Source organism: Ziziphus jujuba, chromosome 9 (genome assembly GCF_031755915.1).
Source record: "Ziziphus jujuba cultivar Dongzao chromosome 9, ASM3175591v1".
Lineage (NCBI taxonomy): Eukaryota > Viridiplantae > Streptophyta > Magnoliopsida > Rosales > Rhamnaceae > Ziziphus > Ziziphus jujuba.
This window is the reverse complement of record NC_083387.1, coordinates 1,906,301-1,930,778: the sequence shown is the minus strand read 5'-3', so window position 1 is coordinate 1,930,778 and position 24,478 is coordinate 1,906,301. Positions and strand designations below refer to the sequence as shown.

At 38.2% G+C, this 24,478-nt stretch overlaps 5 protein-coding genes across 6 annotated transcripts; 3 read left to right on the top strand and 2 right to left on the bottom strand.

Moving 5' to 3' along the window:
- Positions 1-2,548: 2,548 nt before the first annotated feature.
- On the bottom strand, positions 2,549-4,392 carry LOC107426303 (outer envelope pore protein 16-4, chloroplastic). Its single transcript, XM_016036436.4, has 6 exons — positions 4,247-4,392; positions 4,080-4,131; positions 3,910-3,941; positions 3,773-3,806; positions 3,618-3,685; positions 2,549-2,814 (listed from the first exon to the last, which is right to left on the bottom strand). Exons 1-6 carry the CDS (start codon positions 4,325-4,327, stop codon positions 2,680-2,682), a joined length of 402 nt encoding a protein of 133 aa, XP_015891922.2. The 5' UTR covers positions 4,328-4,392; the 3' UTR covers positions 2,549-2,679.
- A 177-nt stretch (positions 4,393-4,569) lies between these two features.
- Positions 4,570-6,299, top strand: LOC107426291 (large ribosomal subunit protein eL22z-like). The gene is made up of 3 exons (XM_016036419.4): positions 4,570-4,724; positions 4,907-5,151; positions 5,977-6,299. Exons 2-3 carry the CDS (start codon positions 4,922-4,924, stop codon positions 6,119-6,121), a joined length of 375 nt encoding a protein of 124 aa, XP_015891905.1. The 5' UTR covers positions 4,570-4,724; positions 4,907-4,921; the 3' UTR covers positions 6,122-6,299.
- A 149-nt stretch (positions 6,300-6,448) lies between these two features.
- On the top strand, positions 6,449-8,658 carry LOC107426305 (pentatricopeptide repeat-containing protein At3g62890). The gene has a single exon (XM_016036438.4). The coding sequence runs from the start codon at positions 6,907-6,909 to the stop codon at positions 8,632-8,634; it is 1,728 nt and encodes a 575-aa protein (XP_015891924.1). The 5' UTR covers positions 6,449-6,906; the 3' UTR covers positions 8,635-8,658.
- Positions 8,659-15,870: 7,212 nt separating this feature from the next.
- On the top strand, positions 15,871-20,928 carry LOC107426350 (magnesium/proton exchanger). Of its 2 annotated transcripts, none has more exons than XM_060811590.1 (9): positions 15,871-16,129; positions 16,825-17,190; positions 17,645-17,760; positions 18,208-18,326; positions 18,492-18,643; positions 18,841-18,974; positions 19,258-19,474; positions 19,609-19,738; positions 19,853-20,928. In XM_060811590.1, the coding sequence occupies exons 2-9, from the start codon at positions 16,830-16,832 to the stop codon at positions 20,148-20,150; spliced, it is 1,527 nt and encodes a 508-aa protein (XP_060667573.1). In that variant the 5' UTR covers positions 15,871-16,129; positions 16,825-16,829; the 3' UTR covers positions 20,151-20,928. The 2 variants fall into 2 exon arrangements, with proteins under 2 accessions (XP_060667573.1, XP_015891986.2); XM_016036500.4 differs by having other exon boundaries at positions 15,876-16,129; positions 17,585-17,760.
- Positions 20,752-23,810, bottom strand: LOC107426351 (blue-light photoreceptor PHR2). Its single transcript, XM_016036501.4, has 4 exons — positions 22,705-23,810; positions 21,400-21,629; positions 21,215-21,301; positions 20,752-21,036 (listed from the first exon to the last, which is right to left on the bottom strand). The coding sequence occupies exons 1-4, from the start codon at positions 23,698-23,700 to the stop codon at positions 20,955-20,957; spliced, it is 1,395 nt and encodes a 464-aa protein (XP_015891987.1). The 5' UTR covers positions 23,701-23,810; the 3' UTR covers positions 20,752-20,954.
- Between the last annotated feature and the right edge of the window lie 668 nt (positions 23,811-24,478).

Here is a 24,478-nt window from a genome sequence, read left to right as displayed (position 1 = left end):
AAGAAAGAAAGAAAAAATACACTACTTCCATAGATCCGAATGAAGTACAAAACTCATCTAAAGCAGTTCTAACTCTAAATATATTATTAATGTTAGAGTTGGTGATCCGAATTCTTATTAATTTGATCTAAAAAATTCACGCTTCGACCTATTAGATAAAATTTATTTGGAAAGAAAAATAAAATTATCTTATAATACCGGAGATCAAAAATTTTGATATGTATTAAATTTTTATTTTTTTATTTGCTCACCTTTTTTATCAATTTTTATTAATAAAACTTAAATCTCTTTTTTATCATGATTTTTTTATATCAATAATTTTCTATATAAATCTTTTATGTGTTTTTGATTTTATTGCTATTGTGTTGTCTTTTTTTTTAAACAATCAATGATATTCATAATTATGATTATGAAAGTTTTGACTAAATGAAACACGTGTAGAGTTCCTGTGATGGTCAAAAAGATAAATGGGAATTGTGACAGAGTTTGCTCCATCAGCCAGATAATTAATATTTTTATTTTTATTTTTTGTTTTCTTTTGTTTTAATGGGGAAGATAATACAATTACTTGTTAGCCAACTCCAATCCATCCTTTTTTCTCCATTTCTAATGGTGGCATCCATTAAATCGTTGGCCCCACTGTGCATTTGAAATTTCGTTCCACTACGATCATTCATTTCTTTTCTTTTTAAATATAAAATAAATATTATATTATTACCAAAAAAAATAAATTAATATTATATATATATATATATATATATATATATATATATATATATATTTGTGATAAACAAACAAAATCCCCCACAACTCATAGATATATAAAATGTCCATTACCCATGCAGAAATATCTCTTATTCAATGTATATAAAATTTTTGGGCTGTTACAGCAAATTAAGATCACCCTAATACATACCCGAAAATAAATAAATTATATATTTTACAATTTCATGTTAACCCTCATTTTTTTTTTTTGGGCAAATAATTTTCAGGTTAACCTAATCATCTCTTAAATGGACCAACTTTTCAACTTTTGTCCACTGAAATGAAAATAATCCAAGTATGCAACTAAGGGATTTTCTATAAAATAACCTTTTGGTTGGCCAGAAAATATTCATCACTTATGAACTACCCCACTTTGCTTTTCTATTTTAGGTTCATATCTACCAAGTATATGTCATAATAATAATCGATAGCAAGTATATGTCATAATAATAATCGATAGCATAGATTAATTATTATTCAACAGCAAAACAAAATAATAAATTTTTTGCCCTTCTGGAAAAAAATAAATTGCATTTTTGAATGAATATGAAATTTTAAAAAAGAAAGGTTTCGCTGATTCAAGCATTTATCCCAAAAATTGTTGTTCAAAAACATGAAGATCACTGTCTAGAGAAATCTCTCAATGTCAATCACTTTCCAAGAAAAGACTTCATATTACGACTATTTCTATGCAGAAAGGAAGCGAAACCTGTAGGGACATTGGAAAATAAAATAAAGAAAACGGTATGGTTCATAATTCTTTAAAAATTTCGAGAAAAAAAAAATGTTTTAATTGTAGGTGATCTGCTAGATGGAGAAAATTGACTCAAAAATTGAAGTTAGCCATTTAACATTGTGGGTAAAACACAAATGAGCAAGTTTATAATCCAAAGACCATACATCATCAACAGGTCACCTAACCTTATTGATTGGGTCCCATTGATAAGCGATTCGTTTTTCAACAACTTACTTTTTAAGAGTTTCTGCAGTTGTCCTTGAGAATGAAGTGGCCGATCTTATTGAATTATTTCACGAAAGTACAAATCAATCACCGAGCAGATTTATACAAATAAATTCGAATACATATATTTATATATATATTATTCAACTAAATTTCAAATCCCCTTTGAAAAAACCTTTTTTAGTTTATTTTTATTTTTATTTTTTGCAGCTTCATAATGTATGTGATCCGCTTCTAGAACTTTTAATTGTACTTTGCAAGTTTACTATAGTTTATAAAGTACTTGCAACTTTTGTCCTGGAAAACTAGCTAATTACTGTTAAATATTTCATAGTCCACCAAGGACCATTTGAAATACTATGAACTAATTAATCAGAGTTGACGTTCCAAAGGAGTTTTTGACTTAGCAACCAAGCAACAATGATTAGGCTTCATTGTTGAATATATGAGGCCGGCTAAAAGTTGATTTTATAGTTGGAAAAATGTAGTTTATATAGCAATAGGATTTCTATCGAAGAGGGACAAGAATCATCGCCCGTGAAAATTCTATTTGCCCAAAAAAGACAAAAAAACGAAAAATAAAAACCAGCCCTTTTTTTATTATTTTGATTTTGGTGTTTTCCCTTTCTTTCATCTCAGTCCATCTCATGAGTAGGGTGGCAATTGCTACCAAATTGTCACCCATGTGTTAAGTTGGGAAGCAAACAGAATTTCAAAAGATCCCACTGGATTCTCTCCTCTCGGTTTAAAGTAGAAGAGAGTTAAGCTACTTTCTGTCAAATAATGATAAACTACATAACATACTCCAAACTATACAACAGATACTTTCAATGATAACTTTCATTATGGCAACAAAAAGTTTCAATGATATTTGAGTGCCTTCCAGATTGAAGGTTAATAATGTGTGAGAAATTGAAAGGTAAGAATATCTTCACCCATAACCACGAGGAAACTCACATTGTTCTAGAATAATCAGCAGCAGCACTGAAGGCAGAAACTAGACAAGCAGTCCCAACTACTTGTGCCCAGTTTCGCGTCCTAGCAGCAACAGTTGCCCCTGCTACAGCACCCGCAATCAGACCATTCACCTGTTAGATGAAGAAAACTTCAAACACACACGTTTCTGCAGGTCGATGCGATGTGCATATTACATAATTCTTTTAATTTGTTATCATAGTCCAACACATATGGAATAATGCAGGAGCATATGTTATAATGAATCAGGGTATACATAAAGGAAACTGGTCCTCTTTGGTAACACAATGGAAAATAATGAAAATCAAGGTACGCAGACAGCGCTTGATTTAAACATTCATACTGATGAATGTTAGGATCTGCACCACCATTTCATGCAGTTGAACAAAAAATCTGCAGAATCATCAGGAAAAAACACAGCACTAGCCGCCAAGCTCAGGAAAGTATGATTCAACAAATCTGACATTTATGAGAGACTCTAGGACTTAAAAAAATGCCTATTATCTGGAAGAAACCACTTCGCTGTTTCTCAATGGACATTATTAGTGTAAGATTATAACCAGGTTAACATTCATAAGAAGTAATCTCATCATCATAACCACAACTTCTATAATAAAAATCACCCTATTTATTATTAATCATATAATATTTATGGATGTTAAAATTTCTTGTCTGGGACAACATACCGATACTAGCTTCTATGCAGTTACCCGATATGGTAAAAATAGTTAGCAATGATATCTTCCAACTACATTTTCCTCTTCCACACCAAATGTACAGCAACGTGTTATCAAGTTAATAACTTATAACTAACGTAAGGAACCAAACTAGGGAATTCACAAAATGCTTCAAAGCCTTGAAGTGGTAAAGCACTTACAACTGAGAGTAGTAACAGAAGATAATAAAAACAACTAACCAAATCATTCTTTCCTCTGTACTTTCGAAGTCCACATCGAGTAACAGTAAAAACTCCAGCAACAAGTCCTAAAGACAATCTTTTTTAAGTATCAATTGCACCAAAACATTACGCTAAAAACGAAAAAATAAATTAGAGATAAAACCATGCATTACCACACTGAAGCCCGAACCCACCAACCGACCTCGCCTGCTCATCATTACAAAACACAATGCAGCAATCAAATTCCAATGCAGCAAAGCAATCCCAGAAAGATATACAATTATAAAATAAATAAGCGAAGTCATTGTACCACGAAAGCAGCATTAGCAACACCACTCAGGCCTGCATAACAAGAAAAAAAAAAAAAAACATAAAAAAAGAGATGCTCAATTAGAGGATAATTCTGATGGTTTGAAAAAATAAAAGATTGAATTTTTAAAACATTTTATTTTGCAATTTTTTTTTTTTTTCCAGAATCACCTTGTTTACGAGCGTCGTAAGGACCAGTACACAACCCCCAGATAGCACCAGCCTGACTAGGATTTTTTTTTTTTTTTTTTTTTGTTTTTTGGGTGTGACAAAAGGGTTTTAGAAGAAGAAGAAAAAGGTAAAAGCAAAATCAAAGAAAGAAAGATTGTTCGTTTTACCGTTCCAACACGGAGAATAGAATCAACGGCCAGGGAAGAGCAAGGAACCACGCCGTCGAGATCGTTCTCCAATTTCTCCATATTTCATCTCCGGTCTGATTTTCCCTCTTCCTTTTTTGTTTTTTTGCCGTTTAGGGCAAACTACCAAATTTGACGCGGCAAGGCGACAATGAACATGTATATGGGCCCCAATGGCCCATTTTCCTTTTTGGGCTGACATGGATTGTAGACTTCGAAAAAGAAATGTCCACTAGCCCACAAAAGCAGTTGTTCATATATCTCGTATGTTGGCCCATATGAAAAGTAAAGAGTGCCATAACTTTTAAAACGACGTCGTCGATGTTTTCTTTTCCATAAATTATGTATGTATAAATTAGAAGCAAAACCCTAGCGCCTTTTTGTATCCCTGGGTCGGGAGCGTGCTAGCTAGCCTTGAATCGCTGCTCAAAACTTGTCGTTGCTTGTATCTTCTGCTTCGGTAAGAGTTTCTTCGTCTGTTAGTTTGTTTGATTTCTTTTTCTTTGGACGTGTATTTTTTACTTTTGAATCTGTGAATTTGTTTGTATCTTCTGCTTCGGTAAGAGTTTCTTCCTCTGTTAGTTTGTTTGATTTCTTTTTCTTTGGACGTGTATTTTTGACTTTTGAATCTGTGAATCGCAGAAGAAGTGAGGGAAAATGAGTCGCGGGGCAGCAACTGGGCCTAAGGGCAAGAAGAAGGGAGCGACCTTCGTTATCGACTGCGCAAAGCCGGTGGAGGATAAGATCATGGACATCGCCTCCCTAGAGAAGTTCCTTCAGGAGCGAATCAAGGTAGGCGGCAAGGCCGGTGCTCTTGGCGAATCCGTCACCGTTACCCGTGAAAAGAACAAGATCACGGTCACCTCTGACAGTAACTTCTCCAAAAGGTACTACTTTTTTTACTGTTATTTTTGTTTTGCTTCATCTTGACGATGGTTTTGATCATATTCAGTTGCAATTTTCTGATATATGTTTAGATGGGAAATTGAGACTCAGTATGGTGATAAATTGGACATTTGGGTTGAATTTTAATTCGCTATTGTGGGAGTTCTTAGAAATTTTTTAGTATTTTGAGTTAAGAGAAAAGTTAACATCGTTTTTGCTTGTTGCGTTATAGTGGATCTGAATAATGGTTTTGGAGGTTATTTATTTATCTTTTTGTCCGGATAATTTCTACTTGTGAAATTGTAGTTTGATTTCATTAACTTTACCTCTCAAGTCGTCACTTTTCGATGGCTTGGGGCATGCCTGAGATGACGGTTATGGAATGCCATCATATCTAGAGTAGACTAATTGTTCTTTATGTTATGTATTCTTATCTAGGATTGCCTCCCGAATGAAACAAGTTATTATTGCTATCGTGTGCATCTGAAATTTTTGAACCCAGTATCTTGTATATGCTTTTCTGATGTTATTGATGCAATTTATTGTTGAAAGGTTATTGTTTCATTTGGATGTTGCCCTACTTGTCAAAGCTATATACACACGTTGATTACCCTTTCTTCATTTCCAAGTCACGAATAGAAATTTCCAACTTTGCATAAAATCTTAAAATCCATAAGAACTCATACGCTTGCATAACAAGCATCTCAGTTCGTTTCTATTGTATAATTACCCAACAAGTGAAGCAGACTGATTATTCTTTGTTGATGTTATTCTCAGTTCTCTTTGTTTAGAACCTTGATGATACTTTTTTAACTTTTGTTTCACAGGTACCTAAAATACTTGACTAAGAAGTACTTGAAGAAGCATAATGTGAGGGATTGGCTTCGAGTGATTGCTTCCAACAAGGACCGAAATGTTTATGAGTTGAGATACTTCAATATTGCTGAAAATGAGGGTGAAGATGAAGACTGAGGATTTAATTCTGTATCTGGAGGCATCCTGCATTAGGCTTAGTTGTTCTAGAGTTTTTTTCTTTTTTTGGTTTTCAGCTGTCTAATCTGTCCTCTTTTTGGGGACGTTTCATGATTGTTTTACTCAAAAGTTGTATTGAAGTTTTTGCACTGTTAATTAGAATCTGGTTGTTTTGTTACTGGAGTTGATAAATGTCTTTTCTTTCGGAGTTTTGATAATCATGGTCTAAGGCTTGCCAATGGCTGCCAAATTTCGTTGGGTTATTATTACCATTAGCATATGATAGTTGCGACTGGGAACCTGAAATATGGTACAATGGAAGGCTTGTGAATATATATCCTCGGCCCTGAATCCCCTTGCGTTAAGCTTTTTATATTGAGAAAATAATGGACAAGGTCGAGGATTTACATTGGGGTTGTCTTTCCCTTAAACGTATTACGATGCTGGTTGGTATGGTCCGATTTGGTGAAACAAATATTCCATTTGAGTTGATTATTTCTATACACTACTGCAATTAAATTAAAAACGAAAAAAGAGTATAAATCCTTATTCGGCTTAATATGGTTGGAAATCATATGCATATGCCAGTGGTGTTATCAAATCGAAATAAGTAACGAGAGTATTTTTCTAAAGCAAACTCTCTAATTTAGACCTAAATTGTAAAGTGGTCTTGTTTTTGGACCAGCTAAATTGTGAAGCGATTGAAAACGTGAAGCGGTCGTACATTAGCTAATCTCCTACACAAACGGCTTACTTAACAGTTTCCCGCCTTCCTGTGCCACTAAATGCGAGCTTTTGCAAGGAGGCTTATATCCTTGACGCACCCAAGTCTTCATCTTTCCCATCCGACCCCCGAGTCCTTTGTCTGGAACACTCTCATCCGAGTCCATGCACAACAATCCAGTCATGGTTCGACTGGCTCAACCCTTTCAACCCCATTCTCCATCTTCAGCCGAATGCGTTTACATGGAGTTCAACCCGATTTCTACACTTTCCCTTTCCTTCTCCAATCCTTCAACTCCCCACCTCATCTCCATTCTGGAAAACAAATCCATACCCAAACTATCCTCTTTGGGTTCGTTGATGACCCATTTGTCCAAACATCTCTTATCAATATGTACTCATCTTGTGGCCATTTGATGCTTGCCCGTCAACTGTTTGATGAGATTACCCAACCTGATTTAGCGTCTTGGAATTCTATCATTAATGCGAATTGTAAAGCGGGATTGATAGATGTTGCATGGAATCTGTTCGATGCAATGCCTGAAAAGAATGTGATATCATGGAGTTGTATGATAAATGGGTATGTTGAATGTGGTGGCTATAAGGAAGCACTTGCTTTGTTCCGTGAGATGCAAATGTTGAAAACAAATGATGTCAAGCCTAATGGGTTTACCATGTCGAGCATACTTTCTGCTTGTGGACGTTTAGGTGCGCTTGAGCATGGAAAATGGGTTCATGCTTACATTGAAAAATGCAAAATGGAAATTGATGTTGTCTTAGGGACTGCTTTAATAGACATGTACGCAAAATGTGGCAGTATTGGAAAAGCGAAATGGGTATTTAACCTTATGGGTCATAATAAGGATGTGATGGCTTGGAGTGCAATGGTATCAGGACTTGCTATGCATGGAGATGCCTGGGAGTGCCTTCAGTTATTCAATGAAATGACAAGCCATGGAGTGAGGCCTAATGCTGTAACATTTATAGGTGTTTTGTGTGCTTGTGTGCATGGAGGTCTGGTGAGTGAAGGAAAGGAGTACTTTAGAAGGATGAACAAAGAGTTTGGTATTAGTCCTATGATCCAACACTACGGTTGCATTGTTGACCTTTATGGGAGAGCTGGTCTCATCGGCGAGGCATGGAATGTGGTAAAATCAATGCCTATGGAGCCTGATGTGCTCATATGGGGGGCTCTACTGAGTGGATCTAGGATGCATGGGGACATTGAAACTTGTGAGATTTCGCTGAAGAAACTAATTGAATTGGATCCCTCTAACAGTGGTGCATATGTTCTTTTATCGAATGTGTATGCTAAGATGGGAAAATGGATTGAAGTGAGGCAGGTGAGAGATCTTATGGAGGTAAGGGGGATCAAGAAAGTTCCAGGATGCAGTTTAGTTGAGCTAGGTGGTGTTCTTCATGAGTTTTTTGTGGGTGATAAATCTCATCCAGAGTCTCAGAAGATATTTAAGATGCTTGACGAAATTTTGAAGAGGTTAAAGATGAAAGGTTTCGTAGGAAATACGAGGGAGGTTTTGCTCGACTTAGATGAGGAAGGAAAGGAGTTGGCACTATCCCTTCATAGTGAGAAACTGGCAATTGCGTTCTGTTTCTTGAAGACAAGCCCAGGTACAGCAATACGCATCATTAAGAACCTCAGGATTTGTGGTGATTGTCATGAGGCTATAAAGATGATTTCAAAGGAATTTGATCGGGAGATTGTTGTCAGAGATTGTAATCGTTTTCACCATTTTAGACAAGGTTTATGCTCTTGTAGAGACTACTGGTAGATGAATGGTAATTAAACTTTTGGACTTTTCTCTTCGATTAGAGTCCCACAATTTCAGGTTGCTTAAAAACTGCTAAAATCGAGACCGAGGAAACTTGGGCTTTTTTCAATTTATTGTTCCTTATAAGAAAATTTATTTAGAAATTTCACAATTCGGCCTCGATTGCAACATTTTTTTGAGGTGATTCTGCCCAACATAAGTGGAGATTAACAGTTACCATGCATTTCTTAACAAAAACATCAGTTTTTCTGTTCCTATCTGTCTTTAACAAAAACTGAAGCTGTATGTTGTACGACAGAGACCTGTATGTTGTACATCAGAGATCGATATTCTTATAGATAAATTATATTAAGTAGAGAAGTGGCAGCCAAGCACATTTGGTTTTGAATTGGACACGGAGGTTTCATGCCATTTCACCTATTCAAAGTCAAACGATGATTCTATTTAAAAAAGGCGTAAGCTGGCAATCTAGTTTTTAAATAACTCATGCAATCGCTTTCTATGACATAGAATATCGAGACAACAGGTCAAGACTCAAAAGATGACTCTATCTTTTGCTCTAAGAAAACATTTTTTTTTTTTTTTTTTTTAGCGTTTTAAATATGACAGACAAACTTTTAAAGGTTGAGTGTAAAATGATTGTAATAAGTGCTTACTTTGTGAAAAATATCAAGAATTATTTATATAGTCATTTAGGCTAATATCTTTTCAAGTCTCTAATATTTTATTAACCACAAGGTAGGACGCAGCACTAAAAATTATTAAGTATACAAAATATCTTCAAGTTGGACAATGACTATTAAGACAGCTTTTGCTTGATTAGCAAAGTATTTGTGTCAAATAATTGATAAATTGTTTGCACAAAGAGTGTAACATTTAAATATCTGTCTTCTATCAGGGAGCCTTTCTTAATCAGTTTTGGGTGTTGGTTTCCTTTTTTAATCCTCTAAACTATTTAACTTTGCTGCCCATTTTGGAACCATTTCCTGTTTCTTTGTTTTTTATTCCCGTGCGTTTTCATCACTGATTGACCAACGGTACAGAGCTTGTCTGGTTCTCCATTTTTGTTGTTTAATGAATCAGTAGACCACTAGACCCACTTGCGGCTTCTTGATTATGTCAAGTTGGCAAACAAAATTTAGAAGTTTAAATGCTGTCAATGTCCAATAAATTAAAACATGTAATCCGAATTTTGGCAATATCCAAAAGATAACCCAATTGTGTTGATTGGTCTCAATTCAAATGACGATGACTGGTTGTAAGAGAAATTTGCGTTTGGTTCCAACTCAAACAAGGGTGTCGTCCTAAAACGTCTTATAACAAGTATCCTTAGCTGGTTGTCACGGACTTGTTTCTTATCCCTTCAAGCCGTGCGGCCTTAGTTGCTATTCCGACCCTTTGTTGCAACTAAGTAAGCCTTTTGCTCACTAAAAGAGAAAGCTAAGCAAAGAAAGCTAGAGCACAAAGAGAGTTTGGGAGAATGAAAGTATATTGCTTAAAAGAGAGCTTTACAAGTGTAGCTTGGATTCTTGAATCCTTGGATCCTTGGATGTTCTTGGATGTTCTTGGATGGTTTGGCCAAATGAGGCCTCCACCTATTTATAGGCATACAAAGTCTAATCCTACGGTTATAATTGCTTTAATCCTACGGTGGAGAATGGGTGTCTAGATCCTTCCCACCTCCTTTACAAAAATATCTAAAGAAGCATCTAGAAATGGATATGTACATGGCTTGACCTAGAGTTCTCCATAATGTTCTAGAGAATTCTACACTCCTCTAGGTGCTTGGCCCATTGTAAGGCCCAAAATGGAGAGAATGCTCACAAAGTGTTTGATGAAATGCCCCAACCGTGACATTCTCCCCCACCTATGCCGTCGACGTCCTCGTCGAGCTTGCTTCATGGAACCTCTTGATGTGATCTTCAAATTGCCAAAGCGCGGTAGCAGGTTCCCAACTTGCTTCGCTATAGGGTAGTCCCTTCCATTTCACCAAGTACTCATGACTCGGATGGTTGTCCCTTCCACGAACTATTGGATCGGCTAATATGCTATCCACATCCTTGTCATAAGTGTTGTAGACACCTATTGGTGCTCGCTTGGACTCCCCTCTTGTATGGTCTTCCTCATCCTTGTAGTATGGCTTTAGACAACTTACATGGAAGACCGGGTGAAGTTTGAGTGTAGGAGGTAACTCCACCTTATAAGATATCTTGCCCACCTTCTTGACGATTGGAAATGGTCCCTCGTATCGGCGAACAAGGCCTTTGTGTAGCCCTCGGGTAGACTTGTGTTGGGATGAAAGGATTTTGATGAACACCAAGTCTCCCACTTGATACTCCACGTGCCTTCTTTTGGCATCCGTCCACTTCTTCATTTTCTTGGTGGCCTTATGAAGGTATGACCTTGCTAAGTCTACTTGTTCATGCCAACTTTTGGCAACCTTGAATGCGGCAGGACTCCTTCCTCCATACTTGGTAACGAGTGTTTGTGGAGTGAGTGGTTGTTGCCCCGTGGCTAACTCGAACGGACTTCGATTGGTGGATTCGCTCCTTTGCAAGTTATATGAGAATTGGGCAACATCTAGTAACTTTGCCCAATCATGTTGATTGGCACTCACAAAGTGCCGTAGATATAGCTCCAATAATGCATTAGCTCGCTCGGTTTACCCATCGATTTGTGGATGAAAGCTTATAGAGAAATGCAACTCCGAGCCCATGATCTTGAATAACTCCGTCCAAAACCTTCCGGTGAACCTTGAGTCTCGATCACTTATAATTGATCTTGGGAGTCCCCAATACTTCACCACGTGTTTGAAAAATAGCCGTGCCGTCTCCTCAGCTGGACACTCCTTTGTCGCGGCAATGAATGTAGCATACTTGGAGAATCGATCAACCACTACGATTATAGTGCTACATCCCTCGGACTTGGGTAAGCCAATGATGAAGTCCATGGAGATGCTCTCCCATGGTCTCTCAAGAGTTGGTAGTGGCTCCAATAAACCTGCGGGTTGTCGTTGCTCCACCTTGTCTTATTGACAAACAAGGCAGGTCTTCACATACATCTCGATGTCGTCCCGCATTTGTGGCCAATAATAGTTTGTCTCCAACAAAGCTCTCGTACGCTTTTGCCCCGGGTGGCCGGCCCATTTGGTGTCATGGCATTCCTTGATCAAATTCTTCCTTATGTTGCCCCACCTTGGTACATAGATGCGATGCCCTTTTGTGTAGAGAAGGTCATCTTCAACCCAAAACCTCTTAGTCTTGCCCTCCATGGCAAGTTGTAGGAGTTGCTTGGCCACAACATCACGGTCCATGCCCTCCTTTATTAGGTTGAGCAGTTCCCCTTGGAACTTGGTTATCGATGCTAGTTCGGCTTTCCTACTTAATGCATCGGCAACTACATTGGCCGTACCGGGCTTATATTCAAGCTTGTAGTCGAACTCGGCAAGAAAGTCTTGCCAACGAGCTTGCTTAGGGCTTAACTTCTTTTAAGTTTGGAAATAGCTTGTGGCCACATTGTCAGTCTTTACCATGAATTTAGACCCCAGCAAGTAATGCCTCCAAGCGCGCAAGCAATGGATGATGGCGGTCATCTCCTTCTCTTGGACCGTATACCTTCTCTCCGTGTCATTGAGCTTGCGGCTTTCATATGCGATCGGATGCCTTTCTTGCATCAACACGCCCCCTATGGCAAAGTCGGAAGCATCGGTGTGCACCTCGTATGGTTTGGAGCAATCGGGCAATGCCAACACGGGTTCCTTCATAATCGCCTCCTTCAAATTCTCAAAGGCTTGTTGGCATTGGGTGGACCAACTCCATGTCTTGTTCTTCTTTAGTAGATCGGTGAGTGGTGCGGCTAGGGCAGAATACCCTTTGATAAACCTCCTATAATAGTTAACAAGACCAAGAAAAGATCGCAACTCACTCACCTTGGTTGGAGGATCCCACTCTTGAATGGCTTTCACTTTGGCTTCATCCATGTGCAGCTTGCCATCCTTGATCTTATGGCCGAGGAAGTACACCTCATTGGTTGCAAATGAGCACTTCTCTTTCTTCACGTAAAGCTCATTATCCTTTAGAACCTTGAACACAATTCGTAGGTGGTGGATGTGCTCCTCTAGCGTCTTGCTATAGATGACGATGTCATCCAAATAGACCACCACGAATTTGTCCAAGTAAGGATGGAAGATCTTGTTCATGAGAGTGCAGAATGTGGCGGGTGCATTGGTGAGACCAAAGGGCATGACGAGGAATTCGTATGCTCCATATCGAGTAACACACGTAGTCTTTGGCTCATCACCCTCCGCAATTCTAACTTGGTAGTACTCCGACCTCAAGTCAAGTTTAGTAAAGTACCTTGCTCCTCCAAGTTGATCAAACAAATCGGCTATCAACGGTATAGGATACTTGTTCTTAATGGTAACCTTATTGAGCGCCCTATAATCGATGCATAGCCTTAATGAGCCATCATGCTTCTTTTGAAACAAGACAGGTGCTCCATATGGTGCTTTTGATGGTTGAATATAACCGGTATCCAAAAGCTCTTTAAGTTGTCTCCTTAGCTCCTCTAGCTCCGGTGGAGACATGCGATATGGTGCTTTTGCGGGTGGTTTTGCACCGGGCTCCAACTCGATGCAATGATCCACCTCCCTCCTTGGTGGGAGTTTCTTAGGTAGTTGTGGTGGCATGACATCTTTGAACTCCTCAAGGACTTGGCTAACCTCCTTTGGTGGCTCCTTGGAAGTAACTTCTTCTTCCTCGCGTAGAGTAGCAAGGAATGTAGGCTCCCCTTTCTTTACTCCTTTCTTGAGTTGCATGGCGGAGAGGCGGTTGGAAGTACTTGGCTTGTGCATTGTTGGAATCATGCAAGGGCCTCCCTCCATTATGCACACCGTGTTGTAGCGAGGGAGTGGGACCACATTGAATTGCCTAAGGAACTCCATGCCAAGTACAATATCAAAATCATCCATAGGAGCAATGGAGAAGTTTACGTTACCTTGCCAAGTGCCAAGGTGCAACTCCACGTTACGGGCCACGCCATCTAGCGGTTTAGCCTCCGCATTCACCGTTTTCAACCACCCTTGACCTTTGTCGAGTTTGAGGCCAAGCCTCATGGCCTCCTCCTTCCTTATGAAGTTGTGAGATGCGCCGGTGTCTACCATGACTTGGGCATCTTTCCTGTTGATACGTGCCGCCACGTACATAAGGGAGTTGTTCTTCGGATTGTTGGTTGGGATTGGACTAGCCTTCAGTGAGTTGAGGAGTTGTAGACAACCCATTTGTGTGTGCTCTTGAGTTTCCCTCTCTTCGAGCATGGCACTTAAGGACTTCCTTTTCGGACAATCTCTAGCCCAATGGGGACCGTCACATAAGAAGCAATTTTCCTTCGGCTTGAATTCGGGCTTGCCTCCTTTCTTCTAATCTTTGTTAGGTAGTGGTGGCCTTCTTGGAAACTCCTTACTTTGGGGAGTTTTATGGAACTTGGCTCCCCCACCTTTAATATAATTATTCTTAGGCTTAGGGTTGGAAGACTCACCTCGCCTATATTCGACAAGCGTTTCGGCCGTAGTGAGGGCAGTGGAAATATCTTGTACTCCCTTTCGTTGAAGCTTTTGGCACGCCCACGGTTGCAACCCATCCATGAAGTTGAAAAGGAGATCCTCCTCACTCATGTTGGGAATTTGGAGTATTAACCCAGAGAATTGCTCCACATATTCACGGATGGATCGTTGGTGCTTCAACTCTTTCATGCGTTTCCTAGCATCATTCGCCACATTCTCGGGATAGAATTGCTTCTTCAATTCACTCTTTAAATCTTCCCAAGAATTGATAGCGCATATGCCTTTCTTCATTTCTTCATGCTTTCTACGCCACCATACCGCAGCAAGATTAGTAAGATAGAGGGTAGCGGTGTTTACCTTTTGCTTCTCGTCTTGGAAATCCAAGGCCTCGAAGTATCGTTCCATATGCCACATGTAGTTGTCCAACTCCTTTGCATCCCTTCTCCCACTAAACTCCTTGGGCTTGGGAGCATCTACCCTTGGAGTAGAGACTATTTGTTGGGTTGTGACGGTGCCACTAGTTGCAGCTCTCTTGCATAACGCCCAATCCTCACGTGTCTCCTCTAAACTCTTCTTAAACTCATCTAATTGAGCTTGCATAAGGGACAAGGTTTCCATTACCTTTGCTTGGAAAGCTTGGCTTTCTTGACGCCACGCCTCGGTGTTGGCCTCGTTGGTGTCTTGCATGGTACCTCTAAGCTCCCCCACTTGGCCTTCCACTCGACCATCGAGCTCCTCCATGCCTTGCTCCACACGATCAAGCCGCTCCAACATGTCGGCAACGGCCAACTCCATCTTGACCACCTTGGTCTCCATGGCAGTGAGAACGTCCTTCGACTTTGAACACCCACGTCCCTTCCTTGCAGCTTCGGGGATGACCTCCCTTCCCCTTGCTTCTTCAACCACAACCTCTGATGAAGACATTGTGCTCTAAACTTGGCTCTGATACCACTTATCACGGACTTGTTTCTTATCCCTTCAAGCCGTGCGGCCTTAGTTGCTATTCCGACCCTTTGTTGCAACTAAGTAAGCCTTTTGCTCACTAAAAGAGAAAACTAAGCAAAGAAAGCTAGAGCACAAAGAGAGTTTGGGAGAATGAAAGTATATTGCTTAAAAGAGAGCTTTACAAGTGTAGCTTGGATTCTTGAATCCTTGGATGTTCTTGGATGTTCTTGGATGGTTTGGCCAAATGAGGCCTCCACCTATTTATAGGCATACAAAGTCTAATCCTACGGCTATAATTGCTTTAATCCTACGGTGGAGAATGGGTGTCTAGATCCTTCCCACCTCCTTTACAAAAATATCTAAAGAAGCATCTAGAAATGGATATGTACATGGCTTGACCTAGAGTTCTCCATAATGTTTTAGAGAATTCTACATTACTCTATGTGCTTGGCCCATTGTAAGGTCCAAAATGAAGAAAATACTCACCAAGTGTTTGATGAAATGCCCCAACCGTGACACGGTGCTCTAGCAAATTTGATCATATGATAATAAATAACGAATATTATGAATCAATCATGCTTTTAAAATATTAAAATTGATAAAGATAATCCTGACTCTATATTTATAGTATATATTTGTATTCTATTACAGTGCTCATCAAGGTTTCTCTTCCACGTAATTCTCCCTTGTTATTATTATGTTTTTTTTGGGTGTCCAAAAAAAAATAAATGAAAAAGGTCAGCCAACAAATCGTATCCAAGGATTTATCAAAATAAATAAATAAATAAAAATCATATCCACGATAATTAAAAGATTAAAATCACATGTCGCGTTAATAATTTTTTATTGGCACAGTCCCCTACATACCCTGACTTATTTTGACACGTCATTACCCGTCGGTGCTCCGGCGGGAATTCGACGCCGGTCGCTTTCCGTCGAATCCATTCCCAGCCTATTCTGCTCAGTCTGCCAGTGTAACTTCCAATCTGTGTATGTCTTCCGTGCTGCTATTTTTGTTTTCGGTTCTTGTTTCACTGATGTTGTGGAAACCATTAACGAGATCGAAGGCTTTACTTCGATAGCTGATGATCCGATTGTGCTTATTTGCTTATTCATTTATCTGATACTCTGGAGGCTCATATATATATGTATATGGGTTGGGATTGATTTCCCGCGTATCTTCTTGTTTTAGTGAGTCTGAAGCTTGTTTCTGTTTGGAAATTGAGTTTGGGATTTTAAATCTGATTCCGATGTGTTAAAGTGTGCTGAATACTGGCAGTGCCGGGAATATCTCACGGGGAAATCTTAAAAAGCTGTATAAATTTTTTTCTATTTGCCTTTTTTTTTTTTTTTTTATAAATTTGGACCTTTCTCAATGCAACCCGAGGATTTTCAGCATAAAGTTGCTGCTTGCATTTAAAGTAAAAGCAGCAATGCCAAAGATTTGTTTTTGAGCTTCTTCAGTAAATCAAAAAATGAAAAACGAGAAAAGGTTTTTATGACAAATTTTAGGCTTGCTGGTTTGTGATGGTTTTGTCTCATTAATTTTTCTTCTAGTTGAAGTTAGATCTTTCATTTGTCCTTAATTGTTAAGTTATGGCAAATAGTTTTTGGGTATATTAATTTGCTCATCAGGTCTTATTGCTTCTCTGAAAGAGTTACTGATTTGCATACTTATACTGCAGAAAGCATGCTTGGAATTCGCAGTATTCTTGGGCATGAGAAATGTGAAAGCTACTTGATTTTTCAGGGTGAAACTGTCCTTGGGGATGGACTGCGGACATTCTTGTATTTTCTGGGTCTTGCTTATTGTTTCCTCGGCTTATCAGCTATAACTGCTCGCTTTTTCCTGTCTATGGAGAATGTTGTGAAGCATACACGTAAAGTGGTAGACATTGACCCTTACACTAACACTGAAATAGTTAGGCATGAAAAGGTGTGGAATTTTACAATTGCAGACATTAGCCTGCTGGCCTTTGGGACTAGCTTTCCTCAAATATCTCTAGCCACTATTGATGCCATAAGGAACCTTGGAAACCTGTATGCTGGAGGTTTGTTTTATGAAACATTTTCCTTGCCCCCTGTATGGCTATAGAAGTTAATTTTTAAAATATTTTTAGAGTTTGCTAGATCTGATTCAGGATATGTCATCCTAAGTCTTATTGTTAATTCGTTTACTGATCAACTATTGGTTTCTTCTTAAATCCCCAATCTTTCTGTAATTGTTACTTGATACAGATTTTTTCCTCAGCTATATGTTTTACAATTTGCGCTTTTATTCTGTTTGACTTAATAGTGGCTAGTGCAGTACTATTTATGATTTCTTTTTCTTCTGTCTCCAATGCCATATCATGTGATATGTGCTATTATTTCATTAATTTTTTTGTCTCAGCAAAAAATAAGGGCAGGATATTTGCTTGATTCTGTATGTTGCTTATTTTACAGGTTTGGGCCCTGGAACACTTGTTGGTTCTGCTGCATTTGATCTTTTCCCTATCCATGCAGTTTGTGTTGTAGTTCCAAGAGCTGGAAAATTGTTAAAGATATCTGATCTTGGAGTGTGGCTAGTGGAGCTCTTTTGGTCTTTTTGGGCTTACATTTGGTTATATATAATTCTAGAGGTAACTTTGAGGAACGCCTGTAAATCATCATGATGTTTTGATCTTAGAAGTACCTTCTTTGTTTGTTTGGACTTATCTGTGACTCACCATATGTGTTTTTACTAATTGAATACAAGAGATTAGACTTATAATTTACTCCCTATGTTCTTTGAGGTATGTTAAATGGTTGAAATATACTTGTCTCTTGGCTAAGAACAGTATTCTCATATGTGGTGCAACAAATAATCATATTAGTGCCATACAAGCATATGCCATATTCCAAATGCCTAACTGAATCACAGTTTGATGAATATTATTTTAAGACAATAGAGATAATTATTCAGTTTCCTTGTTTCACTTTTTTCCACGGTGTAGATAACGTTATATTCATCAAATTGTTTTAAGTTCTTTTTCTTATGACTGCAATGTGTTAAAAACTGTCATTAAGGGTTTTACTTTATGCTGTAGGTTTGGACTCCAAATGTAGTTACACTACTGGAGGCCTCATTGACGGTTTTGCAATATGGATTACTGTTGATGCATGCTTATGCTCAAGACAAGCGTTGGCCATATATATCCCTTCCTCTGTATGTTGTTCTTTCTCATCCAACAAATTCTTTATCAAGTTGAATTACCAATTTTTTGATATGTTTTTCGGATGCAATAGTGAACACCTTATAGTGACAGTGAGACTGCCTTAGTATTTTATTTATTAATTTATTTATTTATTTGGTGCTTGTTCTGTTCCCTAGGCCAAGAAGTGGAAGACCCGAGGAATGGGTACCAGCTGAGCCAGCTTCTTTTCAGCATGATGCCTATAATGGCAACTCTGAGATACGTCAAATTGGTGAAGAAAACAGCAAAATTGTTGATATTTTCTCCATTCATTCAAGTGACGAGACAGGTACTTGTTTGACATGCCTTTTTGTGGTGTCAAGATAATTCTGAAGAACAAATAAATATGTGCTTCACATATGTCAGTAGACTGTTAAGCATGCATAAAGCACCTCGTCACTTATAGTGCTCTTTTAAAATTATGGAGCTTTGGAATTTCTTTTAGATTCTCCAAGTTTTCTATTTCTAAAATTTTTAACTTTACAGGTCCGGTGTATCAAATAGTAGCTGGAACTGATGATACTCCTGAATCCTCCAACCAAATTTCGCAAAAGGAAGTAACTCCAGAAGATTCTCATACGCTACTACTTTGGAGGCAGCAATTTATAGATGCTCTCATGGTACTGTATTATGCGTATATGTTTCATCCTTTGAGGCCTTTCTAAAACAAATTGATGTCCAAAATTCTTGTTACAAGTTATTTTTTGTGGCACTTTCTCTCTCTCTCTCTCTCTCTCTCTCTCTCTCGTATAATATTGTGCTAATAAGGAATATATCCAACTTTTTGTCAAACTACTCACACCATCATCATTTTTCCCCGTGCACTTGTAATATTTCACATTTGTTTTATATATATTAAGCCATGGTCATACTTCCTGGTGAACAATGACATACTTTTTACAGTTGGAAAGCACAGAATCAAGAAAAATGGACAGTTTCTATTTGCGAATTGCAAGATTTTCCTGGCATTTACTACTTGCTCCATGGAGACTTCTGTTTGCTTTTGTGCCTCCTTATCGTATAGCTCATGGTTGGATTGCCTTCATTTGCTCTCTACTTTTCATCAGCAGTATTGCCTACATTGTGACGAAAATCACAGATCTCATAAGCTGTGTCACAGGTTTTCCGGCTTGCCTAAAATGAAACTTCCAGTTACTTCAATATTGTTGTAGATGAATATGATTGCATAATTGAGTCCGAATGCCGGTTTTCTTTCTTGCTTTGTTTTTTATATTATAGTTTTAATATCTGCAGGAATAAATCCTTATGTCATAGCATTTACTGCATTAGCAAGTGGAACTTCATGGCCAGATTTAGTTGCTAGTAAGATTGCTGCTGAACGACAGACAACTGCGGATTCTGCCATTGCAAATATCACTTGCAGGTATATGCTTGTTCTTGTTTCAATATTTTCTTAAGCTGATTACTACTGTTATTTTAGAAACCTTATGTATTAATATAATCTAACTTTGAGTTCATCGTTGTTATGATGATGTAGCAATTCGGTGAACATTTATGTTGGCATTGGTGTTCCGTGGCTAATAGACACAGCATACAACTACTTCGCTTATAGAGAACCACTGCGAATCAAGGATGCTGGTGGACTAAGCTTCTCTTTGCTTGTATTTTTCTTTACTTCCGTAGGGTGTATAGGTGTTCTGGTATTTAGACGTCTTACATTGGGTGCAGAGCTCGGTGGGCCAAAGCTTTGGGCCTGGCTTACTTGTATATTCTTCATGTTTCTTTGGGTTATCTTTGTTGTGCTATCTTCTCTCAAGGTTTCGGGCATCATATGACTATGAGAATATCATTCTTATTTTTCCTTACCTGATATCAATTTATTTGTTACCACGCTATACACTTAGGCACAATTGTATTTTCCATTTTTTGGTGTTTATGTTGTAATATTTATACATTATTGTATTGTCGGTTCACAGCAAGTGAAATCATCTCTTTAATCAAAGAGAACATGTATAAGTTATTAGAATTGTTGCCCGAAAATTGATAAATTTATATTGCCAACTGGCCAAGTTCACAACTTTCAAATCATATTTGCCCCATATATTTTGGGCCGGGTGCCGAGGAAGAGAATTTATAAAGGCATGCCTGATTTTTCCTATTTTCCTTTATTTTTTCTTTTAATTTTATTTAGGACTTGGATTTATTTTTTGTGGATTCTTTGAGTATTCTGGGGATATGAATTTGTCCTATACGTTTGATTAGCCTTGTGACCGACCTTGTCGACACAAACGATTGACCAAATCAAATAGCTGGGTAGGTACACGCTGGTCAATACTTTTGGCCTGGAAGCAAGTCTGAATTAGACTCGATGGATTATTCACAAGAGGAAAATGAGCATCTAGTTTTTGATGGGCTAAAACTAGCCAATCTATAAAATGCCACAAAATTCCAAATATTTATCAGTTCATTTGCCAGCTACAAGAAAGTACATCTAACTTCAAGCCAAAAAAAAAAAAAAGAAAGTACATCTAACAGTACAGATATAATATATATATATATATATATATAATTGAAGTAATACGACAAAATCAATATTTTTTTTTTTTTTTTTTTTAAGCAAATCCGAAACAAGTTCTTGTTTAAGCAAGGGCACCGGTACAAGCTGTGGCTGGAGTAGTGTCAAGCTGTCTCTTTGCAGAACTGTATTTCTTGGTAATAAATCTGCAGTATTAGAACGGTTGTTAATTACTTCAGTAATGTATATGGATGAATTCCAAATCTAATAGGAAAGAATTAGAAACAGCCTGGGATTTCCAAGGAAAGTTAAAGCAGGTGATAATAATTTATTCATTGAATATACTAGGGTGGAATTAGTCGCTGCAAGATCCTGCCAGTTTACCTGAAGAAATCCCTCCACAACAATTCAAACATCAACCAGTTCATTCCACTGCCACCATCTTTCGGATTTGCGGAAGCAGAGATAGATCTGTCAATAATACCATTTCAGTTTACAGTTAGTACACATCTCATAAAATTTACAAAATCTATTATCACCGTTGAAAAGCAAGACTGTTTGAGGCAAACCTGGAAGTAGTTTTCTTTAGTTCATCAAACATGGTGCGGGGAGAGAGGCACCCCATAGCCAACCATGGAGAAATTTTGCAGGAAAAGTTTGCACCGTATATGCTATCATGTTTGCCATCCTTGCTCCCTTTATGAGGTTGTGCTTGGCACTCAGCTGCAAATTTTTTAAGCCTTTCTAGTGCTTCAGTCTCCCCTCCGACCATAGAAGCATTGGCTGCAGGCTTTCCATCCTAAAAGACAATAGGTTACAATTTTATCAGTTTAACGAGGAAAGAAAGAAGAGCATTGTTCTTGATCAAGGGTGGTTACAACATTTTTTTCTGAGACCTAGTGGAGTCTGCAGATAAAATTAATGAAGTGTCAAGAAAAGGCAAGATATAAAGATAAAATTAGATCAAGCAAACTGCCCAGCCAATAACATTCTGTACAGGCAGCATATACAAACTCCCATTCCAGAAGGCAAATTGAGTGCTCAAGGTGATCGGACTTTCAAAGATAAGAAAGGTAACTAAGGACCATTGTACAAGAGAACCACATTAATTATGGAGTACATGGCATGTTAACTTATCCGATTTAAATCTTAAGACATATCTTGATCATAGCCAACATATAATAGTTTATTACTTGAACCAAGGCCTAAGGTTCAATCAAAAGAAAACAACTCTAACATTTTTAACCAAGTTTCCTGATTCATAAAAACAGAAAACACTAGCCTACCATGATTTCTTATGATTACAGGCCATGTTATAATTTCCATCATTGTGCAGCACCATTCCACTTCCAAGGAACACTTCCAGCAGTGATGACCAACCATCCTTTCTGATTCATAGACAGCTCTTCAGCTCTCTACAACTTAATTTTTGCTCTAGACATAGAACACTAGTGGGCTTCATTTCCTAATCCTAACCAAAGTGGAATGCTAAATAGGAATTCATCTTCAAATTTGAGATAAAAACATGTGATAGAAAGAAGACAATCTTAATAATGCACGATGATGAACCAATAGCGAGTGGAAAGTAGTTAGAACTGTATTCTAGAACTCCAAGATTATGGTAAAAAGCTGAAAGTACATTGTTTTAATAATCTTAGTAACTCAGCACCAATCATCATAACTTGAGATTGCATACAATTTTCATCTTTCCCATTGTTTCTTTCAATTTTTAATTCTAGTAAATTAGCACTACGACAACCATGAATTAGGAAAACTTAATAATGCTCACAAAATAATAAAATAAAGCTAACATACAGAACATATGAAAATATAAATTTTAATAATTATAAGTCAAACAAAAGAAAGACGCAGACCTGAGACATTGTTGCAGAAGGGTTAAGACCCAGATCCATCAAGGAAGGAACATCCCCAGGCTCAACATCACCACGGGAAGGCAAACCCTTCATTTGGTCCAAGGCCTCAGTGGTCTTCCTAACCTCCAATCCCTGCAGTTTCTCTCTGAACCCACTGTAGTTGGAAGGCATATCTTCCAATTTGAAAGGCAAATCATCAATATGATACAGAGTACTACCCCACATGTACTTAACCTCCACATTCTCCTCCTTCATTGCCGCCTCAATCCTCTCCTCGGCCTTAACCTCGTCGTGCGAAACCTCTCTGTGAGCATACACCGCGTCCGCACCGATTGCCTTGGCCAACTCCACCAAAACTGTCTCGGGCTTCCCAATTCTCACCACGAGATCCGACCCTCTTGCCTGGAGGTTCTTTCGGAGGTCCGAGACGGACTCAATCAAGAATGTGGCTCGGTAAGGCCCGGTCTTGTCGAACCCAGAAGACGATTTCCCGTAATCCCTCGGATCGAAGCAATAGACAGGCAAGACGGACATGGACTCGTTGTTGGCCGAGTTGAGGCACTCGTTGTCGTGGACTCGTAAATCGTTGCGGAACCAAACAATGGAAGCTCGACGGATTGCGGCCCCATTGTTGGGGTCAAAGGAGCGGCGAGGGCCCAAAGACAGAGGATTTTGGAGAGGATTGGAGGAGATGGTGGATTTGAAGGACAGCTTAGGAGGAGGAGATACAGAGGCAGAGGATAGAGAAAGGTGAGATAGGGAGGAGGCTTGCGTTGGTACCTTGACTTTGTTTGGCTGGGGAGAAAACAAGGAAGAAACGTTGGGTTGTTGGAAAAAGTGGGTAGGTAAGATTGTAGAGAAGGAAAGGGAAAGTGAAGCAGTGGCGAAAGAAGGTGGTACGGTAGAGTCTGCGGAAGGTACAATGGAAAGTGGGTTTTGGTCTTCTGAGGATTTGGATTCTGGGTTTTCGTTGGTGTTCCTGGGATTGGGATCCATTGTGGAAGATGAGGTTGAAGATAAGCCTTTCTTGCTTTTTCTGCCTCTGCTTTGCTCCTTTTTTGTGTTCTTAAAACACCAAATGCTTCGCTCGGTTTCTCAATTTTAAAGCCTTGTTGTTGTAGTCGTTGGTCTCTAACATATTCGTCATTGCACCTAACACCTGTCACTAAACTTTCAACCTCCGCCGATTAGTGACCCCATTTCTTTGTTATTTTCAGAAAGCACCCTTAAGTGGGGTCCCTAAAATTACAATTCAAACCCCAGAAGTTTCTTTTTACTTCACCCAGTCCTTATTCAGAAATTCTTGTAATTGGTTTGGTGCAACTGAAAAATAAATATAAAATTGCATTGTGAAGTCTTTTCTTTTTCTTTTCTTTCCTTTCTTTTTTTTTTTTTTTTATACACCTCCAATTGCCATAATTCTTTTAGTAATGGGCTTTGTTGATATATTTAAAGAATTCACAAGGTAATTTTAGCTTAAAAAAAAAAAAGGAATTTACACGGTAAATTCGAGTAGTTCTAGCTCTTCCTTACGAAATAGGAAAGAGGATGATGTGTTTGCGTTATAGGTTTATGTTGAAGCATTTTGTGTTTCATCATACTTCATTCATCAATTCTTTGAGTAATCCAATTAAATTGTAATGAATGAAACATTTTATCAACTAATGCGATTATATTCTTTAATAAATTAAATATCAATTAAATTTAAATTATTTTCTTTATCAATAGATATTCGAAAATTCATAAAATAAATTGGTGACATATAATAGTCTAA

Coding starts and splice junctions, on each gene's coding strand:
- LOC107426303 (XM_016036436.4), bottom strand. CDS start 4,327: ATGGAGAAATTGGAGAACGATCTCGACGGCGTGGTTCCTTGCTCTTCC. Junction 3,807..3,909: donor TTGCTAATGCTGCTTTCGTG/GTACAATGACTT, acceptor AATGATGAGCAG/GCGAGGTCGGTTGGTGGGTT. Junction 3,686..3,772: donor TGGGTTCGGGCTTCAGTGTG/GTAATGCATGGT, acceptor GATTGTCTTTAG/GACTTGTTGCTGGAGTTTTT.
- LOC107426291 (XM_016036419.4), top strand. CDS start 4,922: ATGAGTCGCGGGGCAGCAACTGGGCCTAAGGGCAAGAAGAAGGGAGCG. Junction 5,152..5,976: donor GACAGTAACTTCTCCAAAAG/GTACTACTTTTT, acceptor TTTGTTTCACAG/GTACCTAAAATACTTGACTA.
- LOC107426305 (XM_016036438.4), top strand. CDS start 6,907: ATGCGAGCTTTTGCAAGGAGGCTTATATCCTTGACGCACCCAAGTCTT.
- LOC107426350 (XM_016036500.4), top strand. CDS start 16,830: ATGCTTGGAATTCGCAGTATTCTTGGGCATGAGAAATGTGAAAGCTAC. Junction 17,191..17,584: donor TGGAAACCTGTATGCTGGAG/GTTTGTTTTATG, acceptor CTTATTTTACAG/GTTTGGGCCCTGGAACACTT. Junction 19,475..19,608: donor TCTCATAAGCTGTGTCACAG/GTTTTCCGGCTT, acceptor TAATATCTGCAG/GAATAAATCCTTATGTCATA.
- LOC107426351 (XM_016036501.4), bottom strand. CDS start 23,700: ATGGATCCCAATCCCAGGAACACCAACGAAAACCCAGAATCCAAATCC. Junction 21,630..22,704: donor CTTCTGCAACAATGTCTCAG/GTCTGCGTCTTT, acceptor ATTGTCTTTTAG/GATGGAAAGCCTGCAGCCAA. Junction 21,302..21,399: donor CTAAAGAAAACTACTTCCAG/GTTTGCCTCAAA, acceptor TATTATTGACAG/ATCTATCTCTGCTTCCGCAA.